This window comes from Pseudophryne corroboree, chromosome 8, assembly GCF_028390025.1.
Source record: "Pseudophryne corroboree isolate aPseCor3 chromosome 8, aPseCor3.hap2, whole genome shotgun sequence".
Taxonomy (NCBI): domain Eukaryota; kingdom Metazoa; phylum Chordata; class Amphibia; order Anura; family Myobatrachidae; genus Pseudophryne; species Pseudophryne corroboree.
Genome location: NC_086451.1, coordinates 447,395,995 through 447,411,615, shown reverse-complemented (window position 1 = coordinate 447,411,615; position 15,621 = coordinate 447,395,995). Strand labels below are relative to the sequence as shown.

Sequence of the window (15,621 nt, the reverse complement as noted above, 5' to 3'; positions counted from 1 at the left end):
CGATGTTATAGCTCTGGGGCGGCCTGCGCTCTCTCCCCGCTGTGGGGGTAATGACGATGTTATAGCTCTGGTGCAGCCTGCGCTCTCTCCCCGCTGTGGGGGCAATGACGATGTTATTGCTCTGGGGCGGCCTGCGCGCTCTCCCCGCTGTGGGGGTAATGACGATGTTATAGCTCTGGGCGGCCTGCGCTCTCTCCCCGCTGTGGGGGTAATGACGATGTTATAGCTCTGGGGCGGCCTGCGCTCTCTCCCCGCTGTGGGGACAATGACTATGTTATAGCTCTGGGGTGGCCTGCGCTCTCTCCCCGCTGTGGGGGCAGTGACGATGTTATAGCTCTGGGCGGCCTGCGCTCTCTCCCCGCTGTGGGGGTAATGACGATGTTATAGCTCTGGAGCGGCCTGCGCTCTCTCCCCGTTGTGGGGGTAATGACGATGTTATAGCTCTGGAGCGGCCTGCGCTCTCTCCCCGCTGTGGGGGTAATGACGATGTTATAGCTCTGGTGCGGCCTGCGCTCTCTCCCCGTTGTGGAGGCAATGACGATGTTATAGCTCTGGAGCGGCCTGCGCTCTCTCCCCGTTGTGGGGGTAATGACGATGTTATAGCTCTGGAGCGGCCTGCGCTCTCTCCCCGTTGTGGGGGTAATGACAATGTTATAGCTCTGGGGTGGCCTGTGCTCTCTTCCCGCTGTGGAGACAATGACGATGTTATTGTCTGGGGCGGCCTGTGCTCTCTTCCCGCTGTGGAGACAATGACGATGTTATAGCTCTGGGGCAGCATGCGTTTTCTCCCCGCTGTGGGGGCAGTGATGATGTTATAGCTCTGGGGCGGCCTGCGCTCTCTCCCCGCTGTGGGGGTAATGACGATGTTATAGCTCTGGGGCGGCCTGTGCTCTCTTCCCGTTGTGGAGACAATGACGATGTTATAGCTCTGGGGCGGCCTGCTCTCTCTCCCCGCTGTGGGGGCAATGACGATGTTATAGCTCTGGGGCGGCCTGCACTCTCTCCCCGCTGTGGGGGTAGTGACGATTTTATAGGTCTGGGGCGGTCTGCGCTCTCTCCCCGCTGTGGGGGCAATGACGATGTTATAGCTCTGGGGCGGCCTGCGCTCTCTCCCCGCTGTGGGGGCAATGACGATGTTATGGCATTTGTTAACATGTCAGTGACATTTCTATCTTGGTGCATGTAATACAGAGAGGATCCTACCTACCCCTGTGCTATTATATCATCTCTCCTGAGAGGTCTATATAATGTGTCACCTATCCCTTATCTGCCACCTCCCATGTCGGCTGTACCCCGTATCTATTCATCTGTCTGCCCAAGCACATGTCTGTCTCTGGGGCCCATTTATCAGCCAATATTTGTGGCTGCAATCCCTCCATTGCCACCGGCAGCCGCATCCCCCATAGATTTCTATGGGGAATACGATGCTGCCAGATTTACCAATATCCAGACTGTGTGAAGCGTTCCCCCCGAGCTTGTTCCCCGCAGCTACCGCCATCTTCAGATAGTGGTAGCCCGTTGTAGCCTCTGGGTTACAGATCGGGGCTGTAGTTCCGGCAGGGTTCTCCAGCATGTGCAGCAGCCTCAATACCGCACATCACAGGGATGGCGTCTGTCCCTGCCTCTTGCTGGGTGATACATCACCCGATGTGATCACATTCTCCTCTAATATCCTGCCCAGATCACATTGCAGATGGCATCAATGATAAATAAGCCCCTCTGTCTTTGTGTCTCCCCTGTCTCCCATAATTCCTGCTTCTGTCTGCCCATGTACTCCCCTGTCCTGCCTCCCCTCTGCCTGACTGGTGCACCCAGACGCAGCCTCCTCTCTTCCTGGGCTGTGGGGAACACTCGGAGCTCAGCCATGTAGGACACTGAGACATTGTATTTCCTCTCTCCTCTGATGAGCGCTGTGTAATGATGTAATATATTAGAATATTAATCCCCCATCTCATGTGGTGCAGAGAGTCCATACAAGGTGCAAGTGTAAAGCTGGGTACATACAACACAATGTGTGTACCCAGCGCCATCGGCAGCGACAGGACCCGACGGGGGAGCCAGGTGCATACACAGGTACAGATGCGGGGAGCGATAGTGGGGGCCATGCTGTATTCGGCACTAACGACATCCCCCAGCGTCCCTGCATGTAGGGCCGATGGAGGATATCGCTGACAACCCGCAGGAGCGCGCATCGTATCCAACATAGTGGGTACACACTAGACAATGTACCCAACATGTTGGTCGGATCGGATGACATGTCGTCAGCTTACAGGGAGGTGAGAGGCGCAGCAGCACCACAAGGTACAGGAGTGATGAGTCATATAACACAGCTCCAGGCATAAAATGGCCGCCGTCTTGTCCTTAATAACAGGCTCTTCCAGTCAGGGCTGCAGGCAATGTGTCACCTATAGGTGCTGTGCATCCAGCAGCTCGTTACCTGTCATTACACTTACTGCCAGTCATTAGTCACTGAGAAGAGAACAGGGAAGAATAACAATATGACGTCTTATGACGGCGGGTACAGGGAGATGAGCGTCATCATTAGGGGCCCATTTACCAATAATCACATTGTCAGTGCGATCTGGGCGCGATATCGGATAAAATCACATTGTGGTAAATGATAATAACGCCGGAATGTATCAGTATACACAGACAGCGACATTCCAGCCCGTCCCCGCCATGTGTCAGGGTGTAGTGACCTCATCAGCAGTTTCTTCTCTCCTCTGTTACTCCTGTGCATGCGCTGTCTGCTGACCATACACGTGTGGCGGCCATTGTATTGTAGCTAATAGGCTACAGCGGATGACGGCATCTTCAGACAAATCTGACCTATGGGGGTTGTGGCTGCTGTCAGAACTGGAGGTACCTGCTGCGGTTCCTCCATCGTACACGAGTGTGAGGGTGATGCTTACTATTTGGGGGTGTCCTTTATCCCCCAAATATCCCGCTAGAGTTCTCTAAAACACTGACAAATAAAGTGTAATATTTCTGACACCCAGGACCAGTGTCAAACGCAGGATTTTGAAAGGGGGGTTTACAAAAAATTGGTTACAGAACCAATGAAAAAGAGCACAGCCACCCGGACCCCTCTATAAGCAGAAAGCACAGCCACCATCATTCTCCCGCCACCCCACCCCACCCTCATGCTGATCACACAAACACCCGCTGCGGTTATCAGGACAGGGAGTGCTGTGACAAGCCAGCACCATTTATTATAGGCTACCTACAAAAGCCCCCCCCCCCCCTTCCCTACCAGGCATATGTGATACAGACACACCTCGCTGCTGCCAGATGACTTAGGGAGGGGTAACTTGTAGACACTATTTTACCCTTAGCCGGATACCATGCTCCTCACCTCTCAGAGCGCCACCATAAGAATTGCTGGAAAGGAGCTACGCGCTACCACTGCAGTGTCCCCTACATGCAGCTAGCTACCAGCCTCCCACTGTGTGTGTAAGGAGGCAGCTGCTGCAGCTGAGATGTTCCATTGCCTGGTGAGCCGATGTTCCCTGCACTCACCAGGAGAAGGGGAGCCTATCTCCTTCATAAGTTAAATGGGGAAGAGGATAACAGGTGAATCTGCTCCTTTAAACTTTAGCATAATGCAGGCACTGGGGACATGGGGAATCCTACCCCCTTATTAACTGTATACTGGCAGCAAAGAAAAAAACACAGGGGAGCCTACCCCCTACTTTACTCAATTAGGCAGAGTATTACAGCGGAAGGGCTTAAACAGTGTCTCACCTCAAGATGCTGCTCTTCTGCCACCTACGACTGGCTCTCGGATATTCAGTGCGGCCCGGGATGCTGAGCACCGCACTGGGTTGCGCTCTTTGTCCCAGGTCTCGCCGTCCGAGGTCCGCCAGCTGTGGTCGTCTCTTGGTCCTCTGCTGGGGATCTCTTCTCTGCCCTGGGCTCCTGTCAGCACCATCCTCCGCACAGTACTTCCAGGGTCCTACAGGTAGGCAGGGTGTTCTCCACGGTGCCTGCGATTCCTGTCACGGCCGGCGCTGCTCCTCCTCTTCTCCTTGTCAGGATGGGGGTCTACAAACTCTCTAGTCCGGCCTAGAGGAGGTGCATCAGGGCTATGAGGAGAGGCCTAGAGGAGGTGCATCAGGGCTATGAGGAGAGGCCTAGAGGAGGTGCATCAGGGCTGTGAGGAGAGGCCTAGAGGAGGTGCATCAGGGCTATGAGGAGAGGCCTAGAGGAGGTGCATCAGGGCTATGAGGAGAGGCCTAGAGGAGGTGCATCAGGGCTATGAGGAGAGGCCTAGAGGAGGTGCATCAGGGCTATGAGGAGAGGCCTAGAGGAGGTGCATCAGGGCTATGAGGAGAGGCCTAGAGGAGGTGCATCAGGGCTATGAGGATAGGCCTAGAGGAGGTGCATCAGGGCTGTGAGGAGAGGCCGTGAGGGCGCCCTCAGGAGTCATCATTACATTTGCCTCCTATTTGCGGCGGGGGGCACATGCGGTAGTCTGACTATTTGAGGGTGCTGTCATAGTGCGGGGCGGAATATGTTGGGTGCTATCGCAGAGGTGGGGGCGTGGCAGGTTTGTAGAGCGAGGAAGGAACAGCTGATCCCATTTAGGAATGTAAAATAAGCCCCGCAGTCTGTTCAGTAGAGCCCCTCCCCTTTCTCTCACTGAGGCGCAGGGGGCGGAGAGAATGGAAACATTCTGTGCATCCTGCTGTATATGTGCGGTGCTGTACCGGTTGCCACACCTGGCAATCATTCACCAAATCCTATTACCAGCGCCCCTCCTCTGTATGTCAGGAAACATGTTAACTGTCTGGAAATTCTTATAGTTAGTCGTAAAAAAACTAAAAAATCACCCAGGGATTGGTGACCCCGGAACATAAAAGCACCGTTACGTCACTTCCAGGCTCTGGATCTCTGACTCGCCTGTCCGCGCTGTTTACATTGCTCACAAGCACATTTCACACATAGCCCACCGGTCCATCTTAGTGCCGCAACCCTGCATAGTTGAGTCCATATATATGATGGGCCAGCGGCGCGGACAGGCGACTCCGAGATCCGGAGAGCGGAAGTGACGTAACGGCACCCGGTGCCCGACTGTGATTGGACACCGGATTGTCATGGTATTCAGTGTAGACGGAAGCTGCATGACGGAACATCCTGTGCAGCAGAGGACCACAGGACTAATAGGTAACTATGTATAGGGCCCAGCTGTGCAGGACAGATGGTGATTGGCCAGTGGACAGTTTAAATAGCATTTTGGGAGTAGTATTGAAATCGTTCTTTTCACCTTGAAAAAGACCGCAGCTAGGGGTGGAAACGCGTCGGCGGATGCACGGGGACTAGTGACGGCAGTGATAACAACCGGACTGAACGAACCGTTTGAGGCTTTTGGGGGAATATCCGGAATTCCCTATTAGAACTCAAGCGTTTGTGGGAATTGTTTGGCCACAGTTCCTACCTATCTGGTAATTAGTCACTGGTTTCAGTCACTCTGGATCCCCCGCCACATTGTAATACTGGCAGTAATGTGATTTTGCTGTAATTTATGGTTGCTTTTTGTATGTCTGTGATATTAAACTGTACCTCACTATACATACCAATTTTTTTTGTTCCATGTTGATTCTCCTCTACTTGGAGATAGAGGGGGTAATTCTGAGTTGATCGCAGCAGGATTTTTGTTAGCAAATGGGCAAAACCATGTGCACTGCAGGGGGAGGCAGATATACAGTAACATGTGCAGAAAGAGTTAGATTTGGGAGGGTTATTTTGTTTCTGTGCAGGGTAAATACTGGCTGCTTCATTTTTACACTGCAAATTAGATTTCAGTTTGAATACACCCCACCCAAATCTAACTCTCTCTGCACATGTTATATCTGCCTCCCCTGCAGTGCACATGGTTTTGCCCAATTGCTAACAAAGATCCTGCTGCGATCAACTCAGAATTAGGCCCAGAGTCATGGAATTGACCAGAATGTGACAGCTGTGAAGAGCGCCGACTAAGTGTTCTCTCCAATTATTTTCTATTTACCCCTTCAGAAGATGTAGCCTCTGACTTCATGAGACCACATGAACCATGGGAAATACCATGTGAACCACGACGACAGGGGGAAATGCAAGGATGGCGGGCTACCAGTTTTCTATCCACATTAACATGTGTTCCCTTTAGTAACCTGTGGCGAGCCCGCGAGGGTACACTTGGTTCACCATGCAGTCATGGGTCACATGGTATGTCCCATGGTTCACGTGGTCTGATTCCATCTGAGGCAACATTCACAGAAGGGGGAATAGACACAACCCATTACACCGCTCTACACTGACTGACCCCCCTCCTGTATCACACAATGGTACATTCTGCCAGGGTCTGTAACACTCACTGCCTGATTGGTGGTTAGAAATCGGGGGGGAAACTACAGCCAATAAGCTGAATGCCACAATACTTCACCCCTGATTGGCTGACAGAATTGTTTGACAGCAAAGGACAACCAATCATTGAAGAGCAGCTTCTCAGTGATAAAATACTACATTGCCTTACTCCAGTTTCTATTGGATGTTCGGATCATGTGACCCAGTCACCTCAGAGTCAGAGCTAGTCTATGGGGGAGCTGTGACTGTGAGTTATGTATTCCCTGATTACAGGGACATGTGACCCATGTAGTGACACACACACCGTATATTACACGTGACACACACTGCTACACACGTGACACCCGCCTCTGTGCTCCCGTGTAACATGTTCCTGTGCTGTGTGCAGGTCTCCATTCCTACCAGTGGATGTACGGCTGTGAGCTGAGAGATGACGGCAGCACCGCGGGGTATATGCAGGATGGATATGACGGGAGAGATTTCATGTCCCTGGACACAGAGAGAGGAATCTATATCCCCACCATGCACGAGGCTCAGATCACTACACAGAGATGGAACAGCCCAGATGTACGAGTGGGGGAGAGATACAGGATTTATCTGCAGAATGAATGTATAGAGTGGCTGAAGACATACATCACCTATGGGAGAGAGGATCTGGAGAGGAGAGGTGACACCACACATTATATACACTGTATCTATATACCTGTATCACATTTATATTACACCTCATCATACATCCCTATCAGTTATACTGGTCATTTCCTCATGTGTCTCATTACATTATACTGTCCTGTACTCAGTGGTGTAACAATGGGAGAGAGGAGAGGAGAGGTGACCCCACACATTATATACACTGTATCTATATACCTGTATCACATTTATATTACACCTCATCATACATCCCTATCAGTTATACTGGTCATTTCCTCATGTGTCTCATTACATTATACTGTCCTGTACTCAGTGGTGTAACAATGGGAGAGAGGATCTGGAGAAGAGAGGTGACACCACACATTATATACACTGTATCTATATACCTGTATCACATTTATATTACACCTCATCATACATCCCTATCAGTTATACTGGTCATTTCCTCATGTGTCTCATTACATTATACTGTCCTGTACTCAGTGCTGTAACAATGGGAGAGAGGATCTGGAGAAGAGAGGTGACAGCACACATTATATACACTGTATCTATATACCTGTATCACATTTATATTACACCTCATCATACATCCCTATCAGTTATACTGGTCATTTCCTCATGTGTCTCATTACATTATACTGTCCTGTACTCAGTGGTGTAACAATGGGAGAGAGGAGAAGAGAAGTGACACCACACATTATATACACTGTATCTATATACCTGTATCACATTTATATTACACCTCATCATACATCCCTATCAGTTATACTGGTCATTTCCTCATGTGTCTCATTACATTATACTGTCCTGTACTCAGTGGTGTAACAATGGGAGAGAGGAGAAGAGAAGTGACACCACACATTATATACACTGTATCTATATACCTGTATCACATTTATATTACACCTCATCATACATCCCTATCAGTTATACTGGTCATTTCCTCATGTGTCTCATTACATTATACTGTCCTGTACTCAGTGGTGTAACAATGGGAGAGAGGAGAAGAGAGGTGACACCACACATTATATACACTGTATCTATATACCTGTATCACATTTATATTACACCTCATCATACATCCCTATCAGTTATACTGGTCATTTCCTCATGTGTCTCATTACATTATACTGTCCTGTACTCAGTGGTGTAACAATGGGAGAGAGGAGAGGAGAGGTGACCCCACACATTATATACACTGTATCTATATACCTGTATCACATTTATATTACACCTCATCATACATCCCTATCAGTTATACTGGTCATTTCCTCATGTGTCTCATTACATTATACTGTCCTGTACTCAGTGGTGTAACAATGGGAGAGAGGATCTGGAGAAGAGAGGTGACACCACACATTATATACACTGTATCTATATACCTGTATCACATTTATATTACACTTCATCATACATCCCTATCAGTTATACTGGTCATTTCCTCATGTGTCTCATTACATTATACTGTCTTGTACTCAGTGGTGTAACAATGGGAGAGAGGAGAAGAGAGGTGACACCACACATTATATACACTGTATCTATATACCTGTATCACATTTATATTACACCTCATCATACATCCCTATCAGTTATACTGGTCATTTCCTCATGTGTCTCATTACATTATACTGTCCTGTACTCAGTGGTGTAACAATGGGGGAGAGGAGAAGAGAGGTGACACCACACATTATATACACTGTATCTATATACCTGTATCACATTTATATTACACCTCATTATACATCCCTATCAGTTATACTGGTCATTTCCTCATGTGTCTCATTACATTATACTGTCCTGTACTCAGTGGTGTAACAATGGGAGAGAGGAGAAGAGAGGTGACACCACACATTATATACACTGTATCTATATACCTGTATCACATTTATATTACACCTCATCATACATCCCTATCAGTTATACTGGTCATTTCCTCATGTGTCTCATTACATTATACTGTCCTGTAATCAGTGGTGTAACAATGGGAGAGAGGAGAAGAGAGGTGACACTACACATTATATACACTGTATCTATATACCTGTATTACTTTATATTACACCTCATCATACATCCCTATCAGTTATACTGGTCATTTCCTCATGTGTCTCATTACATTATACTGTCCTGTACTCAGTGCTGTAACAATGGGAGAGAGGATCTGGAGAAGAGAGGTGACACCACACATTATATACACTGTATCTATATACCTGTATCACATCTATATTACACCTCATCATACATCCCTATCCGTTATACTGGTCATTTCCTCATGTGTCTCATTACATTATACTGTCCTGTACTCAGTGGTGTAACAATGGGAGAGAGGAGAAGAGAGGTGACACCACACATTATATACACTGTATCTATATACCTGTATCACATTTATATTACTCCTCATCATACATCCGTATCAGTTATACTGGTCATTTCCTCATGTGTCTCATTACATTATACTGTCCTGTACTCAGTGGTGTAACAATGGGAGAGAGGATCTGGAGAAGAGAGGTGACATAACACATTATATACACTGTATCTATATACCTGTATCACATTTATATTACACCTCATCATACATCCCTATCAGTTATACTGGTCATTTCCTCATGTGTCTCATTACATTATACTGTCCTGTAATCAGTGATGTAACAATGGGAGAGAGGAGAAGAGAGGTGACACTACACATTATATACACTGTATCTATATACCTGTATTACTTTATATTACACCTCATCATACATCCCTATCAGTTATACTGGTCATTTCCTCATGTGTCTCATTACATTATACTGTCCTGTACTCAGTGCTGTAACAATGGGAGAGAGGATCTGGAGAAGAGAGGTGACACCACACATTATATACACTGTATCTATATACCTGTATCACATCTATATTACACCTCATCATACATCCCTATCCGTTATACTGGTCATTTCCTCATGTGTCTCATTACATTATACTGTCCTGTACTCAGTGGTGTAACAATGGGAGAGAGGAGAAGAGAGGTGACACCACACATTATATACACTGTATCTATATACCTGTATCACATTTATATTACTCCTCATCATACATCTGTATCAGTTATACTGGTCATTTCCTCATGTGTCTCATTACATTATACTGTCCTGTACTCAGTGGTGTAACAATGGGAGAGAGGATCTGGAGAAGAGAGGTGACATAACACATTATATACACTGTATCTATATACCTGTATCACATTTATATTACACCTCATCATACATCCCTATCAGTTATACTGGTCATTTCCTCATGTGTCTCATTACATTATACTGTCCTGTAATCAGTGGTGTAACAATGGGAGAGAGGAGAAGAGAGGTGACACTACACATTATATACACTGTATCTATATACCTGTATTACTTTATATTACACCTCATCATACATCCCTATCAGTTATACTGGTCATTTCCTCATGTGTCTCATTACATTATACTGTCCTGTACTCAGTGCTGTAACAATGGGAGAGAGGATCTGGAGAAGAGAGGTGACACCACACATTATATACACTGTATCTATATACCTGTATCACATCTATATTACACCTCATCATACATCCCTATCCGTTATACTGGTCATTTCCTCATGTGTCTCATTACATTATACTGTCCTGTACTCAGTGGTGTAACAATGGGAGAGAGGAGAAGAGAGGTGACACCACACATTATATACACTGTATCTATATACCTGTATTACTTTATATTACACCTCATCATACATCCCTATCAGTTATACTGGTCATTTTCTCATGTGTCTCATTACATTATACTGTCCTGTACTCAGTGCTGTAACAATGGGAGAGAGGATCTGGAGAAGAGAGGTGACACCACACATTATATACACTGTATCTATATACCTGTATCACATCTATATTACACCTCATCATACATCCCTATCAGTTATACTGGTCATTTCCTCATGTGTCTCATTACATTATACTGTCCTATACTCAGTGGTGTAACAATGGGAGAGAGGAGAAGAGAGGTGACACCACACATTATATACACTGTATCTATATACCTGTATCACATTTATATTACTCCTCATCATACATCCGTATCAGTTATACTGGTCATTTCCTCATGTGTCTCATTACATTATACTGTCCTGTACTCAGTGGTGTAACAATGGGAGAGAGGATCTGGAGAAGAGAGGTGACATAACACATTATATACACTGTATCTATATACCTGTATCACATTTATATTACACCTCATCATACATCCCTATCAGTTATACTGGTCATTTCCTCATGTGTCTCATTACATTATACTGTCCTGTACTCAGTGGTGTAACAATGGGAGAGAGTATCTGGAGAAGAGAGGTGACACCACACATTATATACACTGTATCTATATACCTGTATCACATTTATATTACACCTCATCATACATCCCTATCAGTTATACTGGTCATTTCCTCATGTGTCTCATTACATTATACTGTCCTGTACTCAGTGCTGTAACAATGGGAGAGAGGAGAAGAGAGGTGACACCACACATTATATACACTGTATCTAAATACCTGTATCACATTTATATTACACCTCATCATACATCCCTATCAGTTATACTGGTCATTTCCTCATGTTTCTCATTACATTATACTGTCCTGTACTCAGTGGTGTAACAACGGGAGAGAGGAGAAGAGAGGTGACACCACACATTATATACACTGTATCTATATAACTGTATCACATTTATATTACACCTCATCATACACCCCTATCAGTTATACTGGTCATTTCCTCATGTGTCTCATTACATTATACTGTCCTGTACTCAGTGGTGTAACAATGGGAGAGAGGAGAAGAGAGGTGACACCACACATTATATACACTGTATCTATATACCTGTATCACATTTATATTACACCTCATCATACATCCCTATCAGTTATACTGGTCATTTCCTCATGTGTCTCATTACATTATACTGTCCTGTACTCAGTGGTGTAACAATGGGAGAGAGGAGAAGAGAGGTGACACCACACATTATATACACTGTATCTATATACCTGTATCACATTTATATTACACCTCATCATACATCCCTATCAGTTATACTGGTCATTTCCTCATGTGTCTCATTACATTATACTGTCCTGTACTCAGTGGTGTAACAATGGGGGAGAGGAGAAGAGAGGTGACACCACACATTATATACACTGTATCTATATACCTGTATCACATTTATATTACACCTCATTATACATCCCTATCAGTTATACTGGTCATTTCCTCATGTGTCTCATTACATTATACTGTCCTGTACTCAGTGGTGTAACAATGGGAGAGAGGAGAAGAGAGGTGACACCACACATTATATACACTGTATCTATATACCTGTATCACATTTATATTACACCTCATCATACATCCCTATCAGTTATACTGGTCATTTCCTCATGTGTCTCATTACATTATACTGTCCTGTAATCAGTGGTGTAACAATGGGAGAGAGGAGAAGAGAGGTGACACTACACATTATATACACTGTATCTATATACCTGTATTACTTTATATTACACCTCATCATACATCCCTATCAGTTATACTGGTCATTTCCTCATGTGTCTCATTACATTATACTGTCCTGTACTCAGTGCTGTAACAATGGGAGAGAGGATCTGGAGAAGAGAGGTGACACCACACATTATATACACTGTATCTATATACCTGTATCACATCTATATTACACCTCATCATACATCCCTATCCGTTATACTGGTCATTTCCTCATGTGTCTCATTACATTATACTGTCCTGTACTCAGTGGTGTAACAATGGGAGAGAGGAGAAGAGAGGTGACACCACACATTATATACACTGTATCTATATACCTGTATCACATTTATATTACTCCTCATCATACATCCGTATCAGTTATACTGGTCATTTCCTCATGTGTCTCATTACATTATACTGTCCTGTACTCAGTGGTGTAACAATGGGAGAGAGGATCTGGAGAAGAGAGGTGACATAACACATTATATACACTGTATCTATATACCTGTATCACATTTATATTACACCTCATCATACATCCCTATCAGTTATACTGGTCATTTCCTCATGTGTCTCATTACATTATACTGTCCTGTAATCAGTGATGTAACAATGGGAGAGAGGAGAAGAGAGGTGACACTACACATTATATACACTGTATCTATATACCTGTATTACTTTATATTACACCTCATCATACATCCCTATCAGTTATACTGGTCATTTCCTCATGTGTCTCATTACATTATACTGTCCTGTACTCAGTGCTGTAACAATGGGAGAGAGGATCTGGAGAAGAGAGGTGACACCACACATTATATACACTGTATCTATATACCTGTATCACATCTATATTACACCTCATCATACATCCCTATCCGTTATACTGGTCATTTCCTCATGTGTCTCATTACATTATACTGTCCTGTACTCAGTGGTGTAACAATGGGAGAGAGGAGAAGAGAGGTGACACCACACATTATATACACTGTATCTATATACCTGTATCACATTTATATTACTCCTCATCATACATCCGTATCAGTTATACTGGTCATTTCCTCATGTGTCTCATTACATTATACTGTCCTGTACTCAGTGGTGTAACAATGGGAGAGAGGATCTGGAGAAGAGAGGTGACATAACACATTATATACACTGTATCTATATACCTGTATCACATTTATATTACACCTCATCATACATCCCTATCAGTTATACTGGTCATTTCCTCATGTGTCTCATTACATTATACTGTCCTGTAATCAGTGGTGTAACAATGGGAGAGAGGAGAAGAGAGGTGACACTACACATTATATACACTGTATCTATATACCTGTATTACTTTATATTACACCTCATCATACATCCCTATCAGTTATACTGGTCATTTCCTCATGTGTCTCATTACATTATACTGTCCTGTACTCAGTGCTGTAACAATGGGAGAGAGGATCTGGAGAAGAGAGGTGACACCACACATTATATACACTGTATCTATATACCTGTATCACATCTATATTACACCTCATCATACATCCCTATCCGTTATACTGGTCATTTCCTCATGTGTCTCATTACATTATACTGTCCTGTACTCAGTGGTGTAACAATGGGAGAGAGGAGAAGAGAGGTGACACCACACATTATATACACTGTATCTATATACCTGTATTACTTTATATTACACCTCATCATACATCCCTATCAGTTATACTGGTCATTTTCTCATGTGTCTCATTACATTATACTGTCCTGTACTCAGTGCTGTAACAATGGGAGAGAGGATCTGGAGAAGAGAGGTGACACCACACATTATATACACTGTATCTATATACCTGTATCACATCTATATTACACCTCATCATACATCCCTATCAGTTATACTGGTCATTTCCTCATGTGTCTCATTACATTATACTGTCCTATACTCAGTGGTGTAACAATGGGAGAGAGGAGAAGAGAGGTGACACCACACATTATATACACTGTATCTATATACCTGTATCACATTTATATTACTCCTCATCATACATCCGTATCAGTTATACTGGTCATTTCCTCATGTGTCTCATTACATTATACTGTCCTGTACTCAGTGGTGTAACAATGGGAGAGAGGATCTGGAGAAGAGAGGTGACATAACACATTATATACACTGTATCTATATACCTGTATCACATTTATATTACACCTCATCATACATCCCTATCAGTTATACTGGTCATTTCCTCATGTGTCTCATTACATTATACTGTCCTGTACTCAGTGGTGTAACAATGGGAGAGAGTATCTGGAGAAGAGAGGTGACACCACACATTATATACACTGTATCTATATACCTGTATCACATTTATATTACACCTCATCATACATCCCTATCAGTTATACTGGTCATTTCCTCATGTGTCTCATTACATTATACTGTCCTGTACTCAGTGCTGTAACAATGGGAGAGAGGAGAAGAGAGGTGACACCACACATTATATACACTGTATCTAAATACCTGTATCACATTTATATTACACCTCATCATAAATCACTATCAGTTATACTGGTCATTTCCTCATGTGTCTCATTACATTATACTGTCCTGTACTCAGTGGTGTAACAACGGGAGAGAGGAGAAGAGAGGTGACACCACACATTATATACACTGTATCTATATACCTGTATCACATTTATATTACACCTCATCATACATCCCTATCAGTTATACTGGTCATTTCCTCATGTGTCTCATTACATTATACTGTCCTGTACTCAGTGGTGTAACAGTGGGAGAGGGGAGAAGAGAGGTGACACCACACATTATATACACTGTATCTATATACCTGTATCACATTTATATTACACCTCATCATACATCCCTATCAGTTATACTGGTCATTTCCTCATGTGTCTCATTACATTATACTGTCCTGTACTCAGTGGTGTAACAATGGGAGAGAGGATCTGGAGAATGGAGGTGACATCACACATTATATACACTGTATCTATATACCTGTATCACATTTATATTACACCTCATCATACATCCCTATCAGTTATACTGGTCATTTCCTCATATGTCTCATTACATTATACTGTCCTGTACTCAGTGG

General features: G+C 44.4%; 1 protein-coding gene across 1 annotated transcript in view; it reads left to right on the top strand.

Moving 5' to 3' along the window:
- The window catches only part of LOC134949561 (H-2 class I histocompatibility antigen, Q9 alpha chain-like), a 240,076-nt gene that overhangs the window by 116,327 nt on the left and 108,128 nt on the right, over positions 1-15,621 (top strand). Inside the window, exon 3 of the mRNA XM_063938219.1 lies at positions 6,731-7,009. Coding sequence (XP_063794289.1) covers positions 6,731-7,009 — 279 coding nt within the window. The remainder of the gene's footprint in view (positions 1-6,730; positions 7,010-15,621) is intronic.